General features: G+C 40.3%; 1 protein-coding gene across 3 annotated transcripts in view; it reads left to right on the plus strand.

Moving 5' to 3' along the window:
- LOC115375906 (kinesin-1 heavy chain) overlaps positions 1 to 14,523 on the plus strand; it is a 29,308-nt gene extending 14,785 nt beyond the window's left edge. For 2 of the 3 annotated variants that reach the window (XM_030075501.1, XM_030075500.1), the window contains exons 13-26: positions 461 to 529; positions 2,421 to 2,627; positions 3,440 to 3,583; positions 4,228 to 4,419; positions 5,211 to 5,328; positions 6,053 to 6,108; positions 6,681 to 6,790; positions 7,326 to 7,427; positions 7,805 to 7,865; positions 8,431 to 8,502; positions 8,828 to 8,932; positions 9,283 to 9,499; positions 10,443 to 10,575; positions 11,638 to 14,523. In XM_030075501.1, coding sequence (XP_029931361.1) covers positions 461 to 529; positions 2,421 to 2,627; positions 3,440 to 3,583; positions 4,228 to 4,419; positions 5,211 to 5,328; positions 6,053 to 6,108; positions 6,681 to 6,790; positions 7,326 to 7,427; positions 7,805 to 7,865; positions 8,431 to 8,502; positions 8,828 to 8,932; positions 9,283 to 9,499; positions 10,443 to 10,575; positions 11,638 to 11,641 — 1,590 coding nt within the window. In that variant the 3' untranslated portion in view covers positions 11,642 to 14,523. The remainder of the gene's footprint in view (positions 1 to 460; positions 530 to 2,420; positions 2,628 to 3,439; positions 3,584 to 4,227; positions 4,420 to 5,210; positions 5,329 to 6,052; positions 6,109 to 6,680; positions 6,791 to 7,325; positions 7,428 to 7,804; positions 7,866 to 8,430; positions 8,503 to 8,827; positions 8,933 to 9,282; positions 9,500 to 10,442; positions 10,576 to 11,637) is intronic. The other variant, XM_030075503.1, reaches the window with a different exon arrangement.
- The last annotated feature ends 1,650 nt before the right edge of the window (positions 14,524 to 16,173 follow it).

The following is a 16,173-nucleotide window of genomic DNA, read 5'->3' on the forward strand; positions in this document are numbered from 1 at the left end:
ACAAGTTGTATTGTGTTGATAGATGTTACATAGATCTTGCACATTTCACATTAATTTCCTGGTACTAGCCTTACCTTAAAATATGCAAATGATGCCTTAATTGCAGTTTATGACTTGACATTGTAAAAAAATAAATAAAAAAATACATGATTGATGATGACTGATAGAGTCATAACATCACAAACCATTATAGGTGAGTTAACTTACTGGCTACTGTCTGTCTGTTTTTGCCTGAAACAACAACAGGGGATGGTGACTTTAGTTTAGATCACCACTGTACTACTTAAATAGGATTGGCAGGCCGGATCAGCATGTGACTTTAAGTGAGGAAGGTGTTCACTCCATTGTCACAACAAACAATACACCAGTACTCTCTGTAGCGGTTCACCTTGCATGTACCTGATGTGACCCACAGTGTCCTGTGTGAATACTAATGTCATTGTGTTTCCCCACTGCCCAGGATGATGAGATCAACCAGCAGAGCCAGCTGGCTGAGAAGCTGAAGCAGCAGATGTTGGACCAGGAGGAGGTGAGTACTGGAGGCCCAGCAGCTGGTGGGAACAGTCCCATAATGAACCCCTGGTCCGTTGTCTTTTTATAGCTTCTGAGGCGTGACCAAACTCAAGAGTGTGCAGCAGCGATAATGATATCAAACCTGTTGAGTTGCATTCATAGTTTCCTACCTTCAGGCCTGCTGTTTCAGCAGTTCCACGAAAGTGTGTGTGTGTAAGATGTCGGTGCATCCTTGAGGCTGAGGCATTTACAGTGCAACTTTATTCGACTCCTGGTATTCTGATTTGTCTCTCAGTTGCTGCTGTCTATATTTACTAGTTTACTTAGCAAGATTTTTGCAAAAGCCAGACTGTTGCTGGTTGATATATCAGTTTCTCATCAATATCAATTTAAGAAACTAGATATCATCTGGGACTTCAGATATTGTATTATAGCAATAGTATGTAATAATGAAATGTAATTCTTTGAACTTATAAGACTGTTTTAACTGTTTTATCATTTGTCTCTACTTGGTGGTCATATCCACTTTAGTGATGATTTCTTAGCAAAAATTTCTTCTGTGTAAATATCTTACAAAGGCACCAACAGTCAAAAAATGTGTCAGATTTCATTGTTTGGATGAAATAGGACAGTTGAACATACAACAGTTTCTGTGTCCTCACCATGAACGGAACCTCATTTCCAACCAACAGCCTAAGCTTTGTTCACAGTTTCTGTATTGTAGGAATGTTTGGAGACAGAAATAGTTTGTTATTCCCTACACAGCCACTGCAGTTAGACTTTGATGCAGTCAGGACTGGGACAAGACAGCCAGGCTGATTGGCCTGGATATGTTCACGATTTGTCAGTAAACTGGATGTCAGTCACAATCCCATACTGAAAGTCACTTCTTGACTGACCAGCCTTGTGTGTGATGTTTGGCTGTGTGTATTTACTGCATTTACATTTTGGGTATTTAGCTGATGCGCTTATGCAAACTGGCATATACTGAGTACAATAGTTTAATACGCTGTAATTCCCATATCTCCAAAAATAACAAGCAGCTAACAGTAGCTAGGGAAACTGGATCATGGCTAGAATACTAATCCTGTTTATTGTTTGATAATGTGGTCAGTTAGTAATCGCAATTGATGACTTCGGCTACCAGCATTATACAATTGCACAGATTTTCTGTCAACATCTATTTTCAGTGACAGCAGACATGCATTATGAAATACTGTTTTTCAAAATTGCTTGAACTGCAAATAATTTATGATTATAAATATTGAAGGTGAATAGGTCAGTATAAGATTACACACACTTAGCTGCGCAGCACTTGTCCAAATTGCAGCAGACTATAGATATCTCAGTGTACCTAGACTTTTATTGCTTATACCTCAATGCATGTATATAAGGGCTGCAAGAAATGATTGCTTTGATAATTGATTATTTTAATGAGTTTTCATTCGATCATTCTGCTCAGAATTTATGTTTATTCCTGTTATGGAAGGAGCAACCTTGTTGCACTGCTACAGCACACCAGGTCATTCCTGCATAATGTGTATGCTGCTGCAGGCCTGTGCTTTGTTGCACTTTAGTCCTCGATTCAAAGGCTTTCTTGAGGACTCATCATCTTCTGAATTTTTACTTATATTTAACCTTCATTTAACCCGGCAAGTCTTTAAGAATAGTTTCTTATTTTCAGTGACATTTTCAGCCTGGAACTGCTGCCTTGGAATTGCTGCACAAAAAAAACAATGTGTATACAAAAAGCAAGCAAGGAAGTAGGCTTTAGTATTTTGGATGTGAAACTGAAACTGGGAAATGATACATCATTGTTGATTTTGCACATAACACTGAATAATCACTGTCGCTCTAATGCATATTAAATCTAATAATAAATTTACACCCCGGTCTCCCACTCCCAGCTGCTAGCCTCATCTCGTCGCGATCACGAGAACCTCCAGGCAGAGCTTAACCGCCTGCAGGCGGAGAACGAGGCATCCAAGGAGGAGGTGAAGGAGGTGCTGCAGGCTCTGGAGGAGCTGGCTGTCAACTATGACCAGAAGAGCCAGGAGGTGGAGGATAAGACCAAGGAGTTTGAGGCCATCAGTGAGGAGCTCAGCCAGAAATCGGTGAGCAAAAAGACAGACGCTAGCATTCACAAAGATATTCTCAATTGTTAATGTAGGTTCGTCCATCATGTCCTGTCTTGAACTTTGTCTACTGGGGCCGGTGGTCAATGGTCATTTATTTTCTTTGTCCTTGTTTTCTGGTAGAAGACTGTAGAAAAGTACTTACACATACATCCAGATACACCAGAAACGCCCTCTTCTATTTTTTTTTTTTTTAATTCAGTAAATGTCTTCCATCTGGAAGACAGTGTAAAATATAGGAAAGGCCTTGGGAAATTAATAGATTACATGGCATCAGTAACATAATTTTTCTTTGGTCAAGTAGTCTATATGTCAATCCAAGATAAGTTCCCAATTTGGAAATTGCATTATTGCATGAGTAAATAGCGTTAGCATACTGTACAACATGGAAAAATGTTATAAATTGGAATACAGCCAGTTGGGCTCATATGAACATACACATCTGACAATTTCAATAATTCAGCATGTTTAGCACAGTGAATAAATGGGAAGTCTGGGGAAACACTGAAGTGAATTAGAGCATTATGAGTGTGTGGGCAAAGTAACAGCAGGAGCACGTAGTGAGGCAAAGACAGAATGAATGCAGAATATAGATGATAAAAAAAATATCAAAATTATGAATTGTATGCCATATGAAGCAGTGGGAAATTGTAAAATAGTAGCACTACAAAAGCGGCCTCAGGGAAGCTGCATTACATTATTTGAGTCAGCAGTCTGTTGACTGTATATGGAATTAAGTTTTTCAATTGGCCCAATATATTTTATATTAAATCCTTCCTCTTCCCCTCCAGTCCATCCTGTCATCACTGGACTCTGAGCTCCAGAAGCTGAAGGAGATGTCCAACCACCAGAAGAAGAGGGTGACTGAGATGATGTCATCACTGCTCAAAGACCTGGCTGAGATCGGCATTGCCGTGGGCAGCAACGACATCAAGGTGCCAAGACAGTTAGAATAGCAGTGCCACACTGCTGCGGGGGTTAGGACGCTGCAAGAGGAAGTAGCTGAACTGATTTGAATATTTTGGCATGTGTTTGATACAATGGAATCCATTTGAAGGAAGTCAAAGGTGTGGCACACACACATGCCAAGCAAGCTGTGGAAGAAATGTGTTAAGTTCCAATGACTTTTATGCAATTCTAGCAGCACTTCAGTTTAGATAGTGTCATTTGATTGTTAATTGATAAAATCAGGCTCTTTTAACCATTCTCCTTCTCACTCCTCTCCTTCCACACTTCTTCAAAATCCCCTCTTCTCACTTTGCCTCTCTTTATCTTTCTTGCTCCCATTCCATCTCTCATCTCATCCCTACTGCCTCCCCCCATATGCCCTCCTTTTTTTCCTTTCCACCCTCTTTCTTCTCTCCTCCAAATTCTTCCTCCTCTCCCTTACTTACTGCCATCTTATGTCTACTTCCATCCCACTTGCCCTCTTCTATTTCTTTTCCTCCTCACTCTTATCTGTCTTCTCCTCTCCTCTTGTCTCCGTCTCACTTCTACCTCTTTATCTGTCTCATTCCTTCCATCTCTCCATCTTCTCCCTTCACTCTCCCTCCAACCTTTACCCCCTCTCTCCCTGCAGCAGCACGATGGTGGCAGTGGCCTGATAGACGAGGAGTTCACCGTGGCCCGTCTGTACATCAGCAAGATGAAGTCGGAGGTGAAGACCATGGTGAAGCGCTGCAAGCAGCTGGAGAGCACTCAGTCCGAAAGCAACAAGAAGATGGACGAGAACGAGAAGGAGCTGGCCGCCTGCCAGCTGCGCATCTCCCAGGTATGCAGGAAATAAAATACAAGCAGCGTTGTGCCCTGAAAACCTGAATAACTCCAGCTTTTGGTGCCTCTACCAAAAATTCTGTGGTGTAGTAAGTCCAGAACAGGCATAAATTAGATAATCGACCTAAACCAAAGAGGAATCAGCCACTAGAATGCAGGATTTTTAACTTATCCCCTGCCCCTAATTTATTCTCTTCTTTCTGAGTGTCCAGAACCCTCAACAAACAAAAAAGTGTCTCAACTTCGCAATCTAAGTTTTTGGGCTCTTTCATTTCATTTTCAGTGTGTTAAACAGAAAGAAATGTCTCTTTCCCTCTCACACACATTGATCAGAGTAACCAGTATCAAGTTTTGTAAAGGCAACTTTTGGGTTAAACCAATATATCAGTTGGCAAATAGCACATGTGGTGAACCTTTCTTTATTATTATTTTATTTCAAATGTTTTACCAGACAAATTTTAGTGTTGTGTGGGAGTATTTTACCCAACAGACCAACAAACCCACCTACAAGAATTTAGTGTCAGTAGGTTTTACTTGAGAAATCAGTGTGACCCCATCATCTGAACCCTGCTTTAGAGGTTTGTTTTTCTACCCTTGTGAGTGTTCATTGGCTCCCTCAGAGGTTTATTCTTATAAGGTTTTTATAAAGTTATTGGCAGGAACATTCCGTGAATATCAATATCTTTAGCCTTTAAAAGCCCATTATGTCGAGCCCTAGCCACTATAACTCTCCATAATGCATATGTTAGCATTTGGTGTAACAGTCTGTCTGATGTGCCCTGTGTGCAGCATGAGGCCAAGATCAAGTCCCTGACGGAGTACCTGCAGAATGTGGAGCAGAAGAAGAGGCAGCTGGAGGAGAACGTGGACTCTCTGAATGAAGAGCTGGTCAAGATCAGTGCTCAGGGTAAGAAACGCTGCTCATGGCCACCGACACTCTCTCTGAGTTGGAATATCAGGGCCAAAATATTACATCACTGTATTGTTCACATTTTTGATATCATACTATCCTTTAAAATAGCTAAAACTGAAGTATACTTAAAGAGGCAATCTAATTGGTATTAAATGTTGTTTTATTGTGAACAGTCTAAAGCATGAAATAACAAAGAACCAGACAGGAAACATACATTTTCCCCAAATACTGTGCAACTTGCAGATGTTGTCAAGCATCTCAAACATTGGATTGTTTAAAATATGTAAGCCAGTTTGCAGCTTTCATTTAAATCAGAATTCCATCAGTTATACATTGCACTGCATCATAATACTGCTGCATGTGCAGTTATAAAATTGATTTTATGATGTGTGTGTATCTTTAAATAAAAAGCAGTAAAATACTGTTGATGAATATCTTGTAGTAGCGAATACCTTTTTATTTTTACATGTCATGTTCCACAATAGACAAGTGTACTATAAAATATAAATGAAACTCAAACAGCACCTCGGGGCTTATCGTGAACACAGGCTGCCTGACGTGTTTGGAAATAGGAAAAGGTGTTGTAATTTTCATAATCTTCAGGTGTAATGGATGGCAGCATCACCACTGCCCTGCTTGATTATTATCAGACCAACTTTGAACTGAGCTAATCACTCCAGTGCCATCCAGTGACTGGTTGTGTGTTTTTCTGTTACAGAGAAAGTCCATGCTATGGAGAAGGAGAATGAGATCCAGACGGCCAATGAAGTCAAGGTACGGTCCTCAGTCTTCCTGTGCACTTCCTGTGTTCATATAAAGCACTAAGGTTTGAAGATTTTACAGGTATTAGATTTATAATTTCAAATATCTGACATTCATTCTCACACACACTCACTCATGTTTGTTCTGTGACATTAGAAAGTGACCATCTGAAGTTTTTGACTCATAGCTGCTAATGCACATCCTGATGGAAGTACTTAGGAGTTTTAAAACCACCAACAAAACAGTACAACAAATGCCTGCATGTGAAAACTTCCTCCCTATAAACTTGGTTTGTGCAGGATCTCAAGCAAAAAGAGTCACAATGCCCATTATCTTGGCATATTTTTAATTTTGCTTTATTTTATCTCCAACAGTTTATGTTGACTGTATTTTTTCCAGTTTGCATTTACTATTTTTTATTCCTTTTTGTAAAACATTTTGTCAACTCTGCTTTTAGGATGTGTCACACAAATTGTAATAGTAGTAGTGGTGGTTTTTCCCTCTAGGGCTTTGTGAGTGACGTTTTGGCTTGTCACGTTCAGCTATGTGTGTGTCTGACCTGGACTGTGTGTGTTTGTGTTCAGGAAGCGGTGGAGAAGCAGATCCACTCCCACCGCGAGGCCCACCAGAAGCAGATCAGCAGCCTGAGGGATGAGCTGGACAGCAAGGAGAAACTCATCACCGAGCTGCAGGAGTAAGTCTTCACTGTGTTTGTTCAGTGTGTGACATTTCAAATCAAAACAGCATTTTAATGGAGTTTTTCCTCTGTAATCCAATGTGTTCCTAGTTGAGATGGGATATTTGAGTGGGACTAAGTGCAGGAAGGGAAAAGTGGTCAGTTTGGATCAAAACAAACATGAAAAGTGACTCAGAGCCTGGTACATAATCCTGATTTGCCACAAATCGTCATATTTTCAAAATGAATAAATTCTAGCCAATGGGATGCGGTGGTGATAATTTAGGAAAAGAAAACCAGGTTTTTGAGGGTGGATTCCCAATAATACACTGATTAGTAAAAGTAATGAGATGCATATAAAAATACAAGAAAATACAAATTTTGTCAAGTGTTTTTTTAGTAAATATTTGCTAAATAGGTGTACAGTACAGTAAGCGTTAGCTAAGCCATTTTTTATTTCGCTGTGACTTAAATTCCAGTATAAGACTGCGCACATATTTACACCTTCCTTCATGGAGTGTGTACACGGTTGTGATCATGTGTGTCTTTCCAGTCTGAACCAGAAGATCATGCTGGAGCAGGAGAGGCTGAGAGTGGAGCACGAGAAACTCAAATCCACCGACCAGGAGAAGAGCCGCAAGCTGCATGAGCTCACGTAAGACACACACTTAACCAGCACTTACACACTCTGACTCATTATATTCATTACACCTGCATTCCTTTGTAAATTAAGGAATGTTTGGAGAGCCTAGTGTTTACTCTGACTACCTTACCTCTGCCTTACCTAGCAGAAATAAAGAATTACCTTTGCTATAGTCACTGTTTTCACTATTTCAAGCCTTTTATTGCCTAGATAGAATGAAAGTGTAAGAGTTTATCATGGTGGCATTGGTGCAGAGATGCATTAACAGAAAACAGAGCACATACAACAACTGTTGGCTGTGTGTAGTTTATTCTCAGGACGTCTTTGTGGTGTGAGTGTTCCCTGTGGTCTTAACTGTTGTTGTTGTTGTTGTTGTTGTTCTTGTTCAGGGTGATGCAGGACAGAAGGGAGCAGGCCAGACAGGACCTGAAGGGCCTGGAGGAGACAGTGGTGAGTTGAGACTGGAAATTAAAGGCACTGACACTCAGGGTGACTTTTGGGCAATCGTGATGAACAGCATGTTAATCTGGGTTCACATCATATCAGAACAACGGGGAGGAGATGTCTTTACTGAAATTTAGGGTTCAGGTGTTTTATCAGAAGAGCTGCATCCAAAAATTATGTTATGTATGAATTTATAATCAATCAGAAATAAACTACAGGAGGTATTGCTTTTCTTTAACTCATAGTTGTAAGTTTTGGGCTGATGGTGGGCTTTCTTGCCACCTTTGTTGACATACTTTCACAGTTTGATGCCGAGTGGCCTGTTATTGGAGCCCACACAAATTCCATGTCCTACTTAACACCATTTGGAGGTCAACATGAACTTTCTTTCCCCAGTCATCAGCTTGACTTCATGGTGAATTTGACATGATGTGAATGTGACAGGAGCAGCGCATTGATTTTTGACCCTGTGTATATTAGGGGGGGGTGCCAACCTGTTTCTCTTTGTCCATTCTGACCTTCGCAGCCCAGCTTTCTTCTCATTTTCTTTCCATTTCTCTCTCCATCTCAGGCGAAGGAACTGCAGACCCTGCACAACCTGAGGAAGCTCTTTGTCCAGGACTTGGCCACCAGGGTTAAAAAGGTGAACTACCTTATCAGTCACAGCTATCGATAGTCTGGCAGAAAAGAATAGAACTTGGCTAGCACAGAGGAGAATTTCTTTTACAGAGAGAAAAACAAGAAGTGCGTAAAAGGAGACATAGTTCATACAGAGCTCCTTTGTCACATAAATTAGACCGGAAATCATTTGATCCGAGGAGAACTTAGGCCTGAATGACACTCAGTAGCTGAAGAGTAATTAGGACAGATGAACTTAGGAAGTGTGGCACCATGGATATATTGTGATTTCAATCCATTTCCCTCTTGTTTCATTTGTCTGAGCATTTTGTGTTATATTTTGTGTACAGAGTGCTGAGATGGACTCTGATGACACCGGTGGGAGCGCGGCCCAGAAACAGAAGATCTCCTTTCTTGAGAACAATCTTGAACAGCTCACCAAGGTTCACAAACAGGTGGGCATTCAACATACACCTCTTGGCAAAGTTTTCCCGATCTCCCCCTACAGGTAGATGATTGATACAGAGGGGCAGAGAAATGCACAATACTTTATTCAAGCCCCATGTGGATATTCTTTTTATTTTTTTATTTATTTTTTTTTTTTCCAATTTCCGTATTAAAACAAAATTAGGTGAAACTTTAATGACTCTTGGGGAAAGTACAACAAACAAACAAAATACAAACAGAAAAAAAGAAAAAATTAAGTTGAGCATATGAATGGAAAGTTAGCACATTTTAAAATGATGCAAACCGTCTATGTGTGTGTGTGTGTGTGTGTGTGTGTGTGTGTGTGTGTGTCCTGCAGCTGGTCCGTGATAATGCAGACCTGCGCTGTGAGCTTCCTAAACTGGAGAAGCGTCTTCGTGCTACGGCTGAGCGGGTCAAGGCCCTGGAATCTGCTCTGAAGGAGGCCAAGGAGAACGCCGCCCGCGACCGCAAGCGCTACCAGCAGGAGGTGGACCGCATCAAGGAGGCCGTCAGGGCCAAGAACATGGCCAGGAGGGGCCATTCAGCTCAGATCGGTTAGTAACCAGGGAGGGCAGGGGACAGAAACATGCATCAGAGTTTGCTTTTTTTTCCTCATGTTATAGTGACAGGTAAATTGTAAAATTAATCATCTTTGTTCTTTATTTCACAGTGATCTAGTTTTTTTTGAATAAATTAGGATGTCCAAATTGATTGGCTTACTGGCCTGTAGACTAACTTAGAGCCACAGCCAAAAGAATAGATTGTCCAGTCATAATTTTTCACATGGATTCCAATATTAAGGTAGCATTACAAAAGGATACCTTAACTGACAGGTCACAAAATCAGATTTTTGTTGTGTTGTCATCTGATCTTGAAAAACAAATGTGGCCAGGCTCACACTGTGAGGAAATGCTCCACAAAGGCATTTGTAATACAAATCCACGTGCGAAGCAAGTAAAGTGTTCCTTGTGATGGACTGGCGATGTGTCCAAGGTCTTTCCCTGCCTTCAGCCCAATGAGTGCTGGGATTGGCTCCAGCACCCTAAGACCTTTTATTAGGTTTGGAAAATGAATGAATAAAAAAAAAAAATAGGCATTTCCAACATGCCTATTTTAAGATAAAATTTTTATTGAACAAAATATGTAAGATTTATTCCGTTTTATTATTAGTGTTTCAACTGACTCACTGTTAGGAAAAAAGGTCACAACTTTTAATTCCACAGTCAACTCTCTGCAGTAAAAATAACTTTAGACTAATACTGATTTAGCTTTTTAAAACTGACATCAGTTGATGTGTCTTGATATGAATTTAAATTTTTTGTCTGTAGTGGAACGCACATTTTCCTCTTGTGTGCAGGATCATTTACTGTGGTATATTTGAATCAGCAGTAACTAGCAGGTTAATTTGAAAATGATAGTAATCTTGACCAGTACCACTATAGCCTAGTGTAAGTTTCGGTGAGTTTCACTGTATAATCGTCACCTCTCCTCCCCCAGCCAAACCCATCCGGCCTGGCCAGCAGCCGGTGGCGTCGCCCACCCACCCCAACATCAACCGCAGCGGGGGAGGTTTCTACCAGAACAGCCAGACGGTGTCCATCAGGGGAGGCGGCGGCAAGCAGGACAAGAAGTTAGTCAGACTCTTTTCTCTCTTTCCAGGGAACTAGTCACGTAATTTGTCATGTAAGATGCAGAAATGAGAGAAGTGAGGGAATTAAGTTGTAACTGGCAAGTAAACTAATCAGCCAAGTCAAACCATCACAGGTATCAGGGTGTGGCTAAATTAGTCATACAGAGAGGTGAGCTCTGTATGACTAATTTAACCACAAGAACGTACAAAATCAATAAGTACTGTTTCTGTATTGAGAAATTTGTACTTGGACAAAAGATACACCTAGAAATGATTGTGCAATTCACAGAATATTGTTGTGAAAAAAGTGCTAGGGTATGAACAGTCATTATGAAGGTGAAATTTCTGTAATACTGTAACTTTAACTTCAGTTTTAGAAATAAGATGCTGCCCAGTAAACAATAGACGTGTTGAAAATAATCTCAGTGCTAGCATACAGGCACAAGGGAGTGGTCTGTCAGCTCTGACTGACCAGACGTGGATTTTCCTCTCAGATTTTTCCTCCATAGCACCACAATGGATAGAGAGGGAATCAAAGCTTTAATATTATCAGACTTTTTCACACTTGGGAGTCCATTTACCTCATGAGTTTGGTGCATTTAGTCATAAATGAACGCTGCTTTTGAACTCTGCACACCAAACAAAAAGACAAAACAAGGGGTCTGGGGTCCACATCATGCAAACTGCACTGTGGTTCATGAATGCCATGAAAATAATCCAGTTTGTTTGCCAGGATTTTCAGGACCACAGTCCGTGTGCAAATCAGATGTTTATGATTTAATATTCTGGAAGATTTTTTTTTATAGTGTGAAACCAAATCAGTGATAATGAAGAATAAACAATTAAACAATCTTGGATTCAGAATGCCATGTGAAGATGGTTTTAGAATTGGTTAACATGCATGGTGCAAGATTTTCCTGATATACAGGTTATGTAGCATTTCTGGTTTTAAGTATGAAACAGTTCCTGTATGAATTTAAGTATGGAACAGTTTGGAAACTCCAGACACTATCCTGACATCCACTAACAGCTTCCCCTCTCTCTCACTCTTCTTCTGTGCAGCTGAGGCGCAGCAGGACAGAAGGACGAAACCACAGAAGAAGAAGACGCCGATATCCCCCCCCTGCCCCCCAAACTACCCGTCATTCCATTACAGCGAATAGCTCCTCGCCGCTGCTTTAGGGGCTGCGAGGGAGTTTCTGAATTATAAATATATATATAAATATTCCTGGCCTGTACAGCTCCACCCCACCCCCACCTCCCCACCCACACCCGCTCTTTTCTCCACCCGCACCCCCCTCCCTTCATGTCTCCTCTTATCTCTTTCTCTATCTGGATATATTAAACACACAAAAAAAAACACAACAAAAAAAAAACACACACACACAATTTAATTTACAAAACGCAAGATATTATTCTTATCCACCGAACCAAACGCAGTCTTGAGCGCAGCCTCGGCGAGCGAAACCGCGCGTGACTCGAATGTGTAGCTTCGGTTTCGTTTTTTTGCACAGTCTGTCGTCATCCGTCGTCGTGCGAGTAGTTCTTCTGCACTGTGCCAAGCTGAATGTAACGGTAGCAAGATCTGTAAAAAAAAGAAAAACAACCAACAAACAAACAAACAAAAAAAAAAAAACTAAAAAAAAAAAAAAAAAATGACCCTACCAACGAGAATAGCTCGACTTAGGCTAACCTCTGTACATTTCATCATTACTATCGGTTGTTAACCACACTTTTCTCTGGATAGATTTTACATGCTTCTTTAAGGAAATATAAAACTGTACGGTTTTGAATCGACTAGATGGCATCGAGCACTACTGTTCTGTCCGGTCTTGTTGTACAGATGTAAAATTGGCACTACACGCTTCCTGAAGAGGTGTACGGTATTCGGGGAACGGAAAATTAAGAAGGAAGAAACAACAACAACAACAAAAAAAAAAAGAAGAAAGCAAAACGCCAAGACGTGAGACAGTGTAGATGTATTTAACTACATACCTGTGGAGGCCAATTGTTTTTATCGTTAAGTTAAAAAAAAAAAAAATTATACTCGTTATTGGTGACTTCACAAGAAGGATGAATTGTAAAGAGTGAGGAAGGAAGGAAGGAAAGAAGGAAGGAAAGAAGAGAATGATCCGGTGAAACAAAAGAACGGAAACCTTTAGCACAGCTTGTCCACGTAGCTAAATTGTCCTGTCTTTGCTTCTCAGTGCATTACGATGCCGTATTACTGGATGAGGTGTATATCTCTCTGCACATTGGAGCACATAGACACACACGCATACGTAGACTGAGATAGCACACACAAAACTGGTCCTGTCCTAGCTAGGTCGGTGTCGACTCACTCATCCTGAACCTGTGTCCCCCTTGGCTCGGATATTCATTGGACGGCGGGAACCTTTTTTTTCCATTCTTTTGTTTTGTTTTGTTATTATTATTATTATTGTTATTATTGTAAACTTGACTGTTCAGGAACTGTTTGTCTATCCGCGAGCTTTCCCTGCCATGTCAAGCTGATGGAGCTGATTGGTTTATCATATCAAGGGTGCCTCACTTCGAAGAAAAATCTTTCTTTTTTTTTTCTACCCAAAACTGTCCCTCTTTTTTGTTTATAATAGACTTAGGACCTGTAACTGTATGTCGTGTCCCACTGGTTGTAAATTGCAAAAGCAATGTGTTTTGCTGGATTTATGTACTGTATTTTTTTCTTTTCTTTTCTTTTTTTTTTTTGGTCATTGTTCCATAGATTGATTGATTGTGTAGATTGGGATGCATGGGAGGGGGGGAGAAAGGCGGGTGGGAGGCGGTGTCAATTGATTGGCAGGACCTGCGCCGCTGATCAGCCAATCAGAACGAGCCAGGTCCGACGTCAGTGTGAGAGACAGTGCTGAACAATCTTGTGTCGTCATCTCAAGGAAGGGTTTATTTAACTAGTCAGGGACTTAGGATTTTTGTTTTATTTTATGGTTGTCGTTACTGCGTTTTAAGAATATTTTTTCCAATGGTTTTTAATCCCCCCTCCCCCCACACACACCCTTTATCACTCAGTCGTTCTTCTCTCACCACACCCTGTTTTTAATCCCGTGGAACCCCAAATGCATTTGCAAAGAGCTCGGTGTGATTGTAACCCCAGCATGAGAACACTAACATCTTGTGCAAGTGCAATATTAAAATACGGTATACCAGTCGACTAATAGGTGTGACCAGGGTGAGTCTGTCTAGCGGTAGTCCTGCCACAATAATGTCTATCTAACTTGATCTGTTGTTTTTGAACAGGAAGGATGTGAATAATAGCACTTCAGAACACTTCTTCACATAGAAACACTCCATATGCGGCTGTTTTTGAATGGAGGAAAAAGAGATTTCCAAAGCCCAGTAAATGGAACTATTTGTAACTGTTTACAGTGAATAATTTAATTAGTAGACTGTTTGCTTTGTAGAAGCTGAGCAGGGGAGGAGTAGCTCCCCCGTAACTATGACAGGACAGTGTTTGGTGTCTATGAAGATGGTTTATTCCCTCTGTATAATCTTTTAGATGAGTTAAGATTTTGCAGCATGGTCCTCAAGATGTGTATCTTTATCCTGACCTCCCAGCAGTATAGCATACAAAACGGGGAAAAATTGAGAAAAAGAACAAATAAACAAAAAAAACAAAAGATAGATTTGTTTAAGGTGTTTACCAAAATTGAAGCTGCATTAATTCCCAATTAAAAAAAATAAATAAAAAAAATAAAGCATAGCCACTTTTTATTACTGTGTAATAGTCGCTCAATTTGTAAAGGACAGTTTTGAGGATCCATCAGAGGACAAAGGTACTGGATCATTCCTGGAGAACTGGGGCACAATAGCAGGGCTCAGATTTGGAGGGAGACGGGAACGTTAATGAGATCACCGTTTTGGATTGACTGCATGATGTAAATGTATGTGTGATTAAATAATTATGAGAAAACACTCTTAGGCATCTGTATTTTCTTGTCTGACATCAGGTGTGGAACAGTGAAGCCATCACCAATTAAGAGTCATTTTATACTGAAGCAATATCTTGTGACTTTCAGTGCAGGTGATAAAATTTGTATATTATACAGATACAGATACTTCATTATTGCCATGCAGCAGTGTTAGCGGTGATTGTGTTGGTGCAGTGTGGCAGCTGAGTTCCAGTGCAAAGAGAAGGAGAAAAAAAAAAAAATAAATAAACAAGCATAGAGGCACCATAAATCATTACAACAACACACACACACACACACACACACACACACACAAACACATGAATATGAGACTCTACAATAATTATGTGAGAAATGGAGGGTTCAGTTCCTGAACATAATCAAGTAGCCCAGTGGGTAGGAAGTACAGATGCTGATTCAATATGCATTACAATCCTCAAGTTTTGCGATTCAGTATTATGATGTATTGTTTTTTTTTTTTTTTTTTTTAATTATCCTCTAGTTTGTGGAGGTTTCAAAAACTGGTCTCACTACAGTGAAATGGCTGCCATTGGGGTTAACATCATCACACATGAATCAAATGTGGCTCACTGAATCCACAAGAGTCTTAGCTTTCCAGTCAAAGCCAATTGATGCAACTCCAAGACTGTTTAGGCCCCAGTCTGCACAAACGCATAATTTCACAACAGGCCAAAAGAACACATTTGGACTGAATGGGTTGTGGCCCAACCTGCATGGGTATCTTATCTGTACTTAAATTGCAGTAATAATTTAAAAAGTCAATTAAAAATGCATTTGAAATATAAATAAATAGATTAAAAAATTGTGATAAGTGAATCGATTTTTATCTCACCCCTAGTTTTTGATTTTAGTGTTTCTGGTTGATATGGACCTCCAGAGGAGAGACACTGGAGGAGGTGGGAGAAATCACTGAGTATTCTAGCTGCCTGGATGAAGCTGCACTTCATATATAGTGAGTTGACTGGGAAGAAGGTCACAACCAATTATGTTTACTCCTCTCGGCATGACTGAGTTCCCATTCCGGACAGTGAGAGATGATGGAGGTGGAGAGCATGCCCACATCCCTGTCAGAGCGTCATTATTCACTGATTATCAGCACTGATGGATAAAACACAACATGGAAGATTGCAGCAACAACAAGAGGGAGACAGGGCTGTGCAAATTTAATAGATAATATAGGAAGATAGTTCAATCAAAGCCCCTTTTTTGCCTTCAGTCTGAGCAGCTGACAGACTGACTGATTATTGACTGTCATGCCAATTTAATTTTCTAATGTGGGAAGCGGGATCTTTGTATAGATCTGCTCACACTGATATCAGATATGGGTGACATACAAAGGTGGTGCACCATGATGAACAGCACAGTTCCTCTGAGTCAGCACTGAGTCTCATCATGTTCAGTGATAATGGTATTAATGGTACTGAAAACCACACTACATCACAAGCTCATCACATGAAAAAATGTTCATTTGATTATAAAGGATCTCTATTGATGAATATAGACCTATATATCAGCTATGGAGTGTTTTTCATACAGCTGAGTTGTCTGTATTTATATTAAGTAGGTGAGTGTGCTCTGCTTACACTAGAAAACAGTACTGTAACATAACATGTAAATCACTGTGTTCATTATG

This window comes from Myripristis murdjan, chromosome 17 (assembly GCF_902150065.1).
Source record: "Myripristis murdjan chromosome 17, fMyrMur1.1, whole genome shotgun sequence".
NCBI classification, from domain to species: Eukaryota; Metazoa; Chordata; class Actinopteri; order Holocentriformes; family Holocentridae; genus Myripristis; species Myripristis murdjan.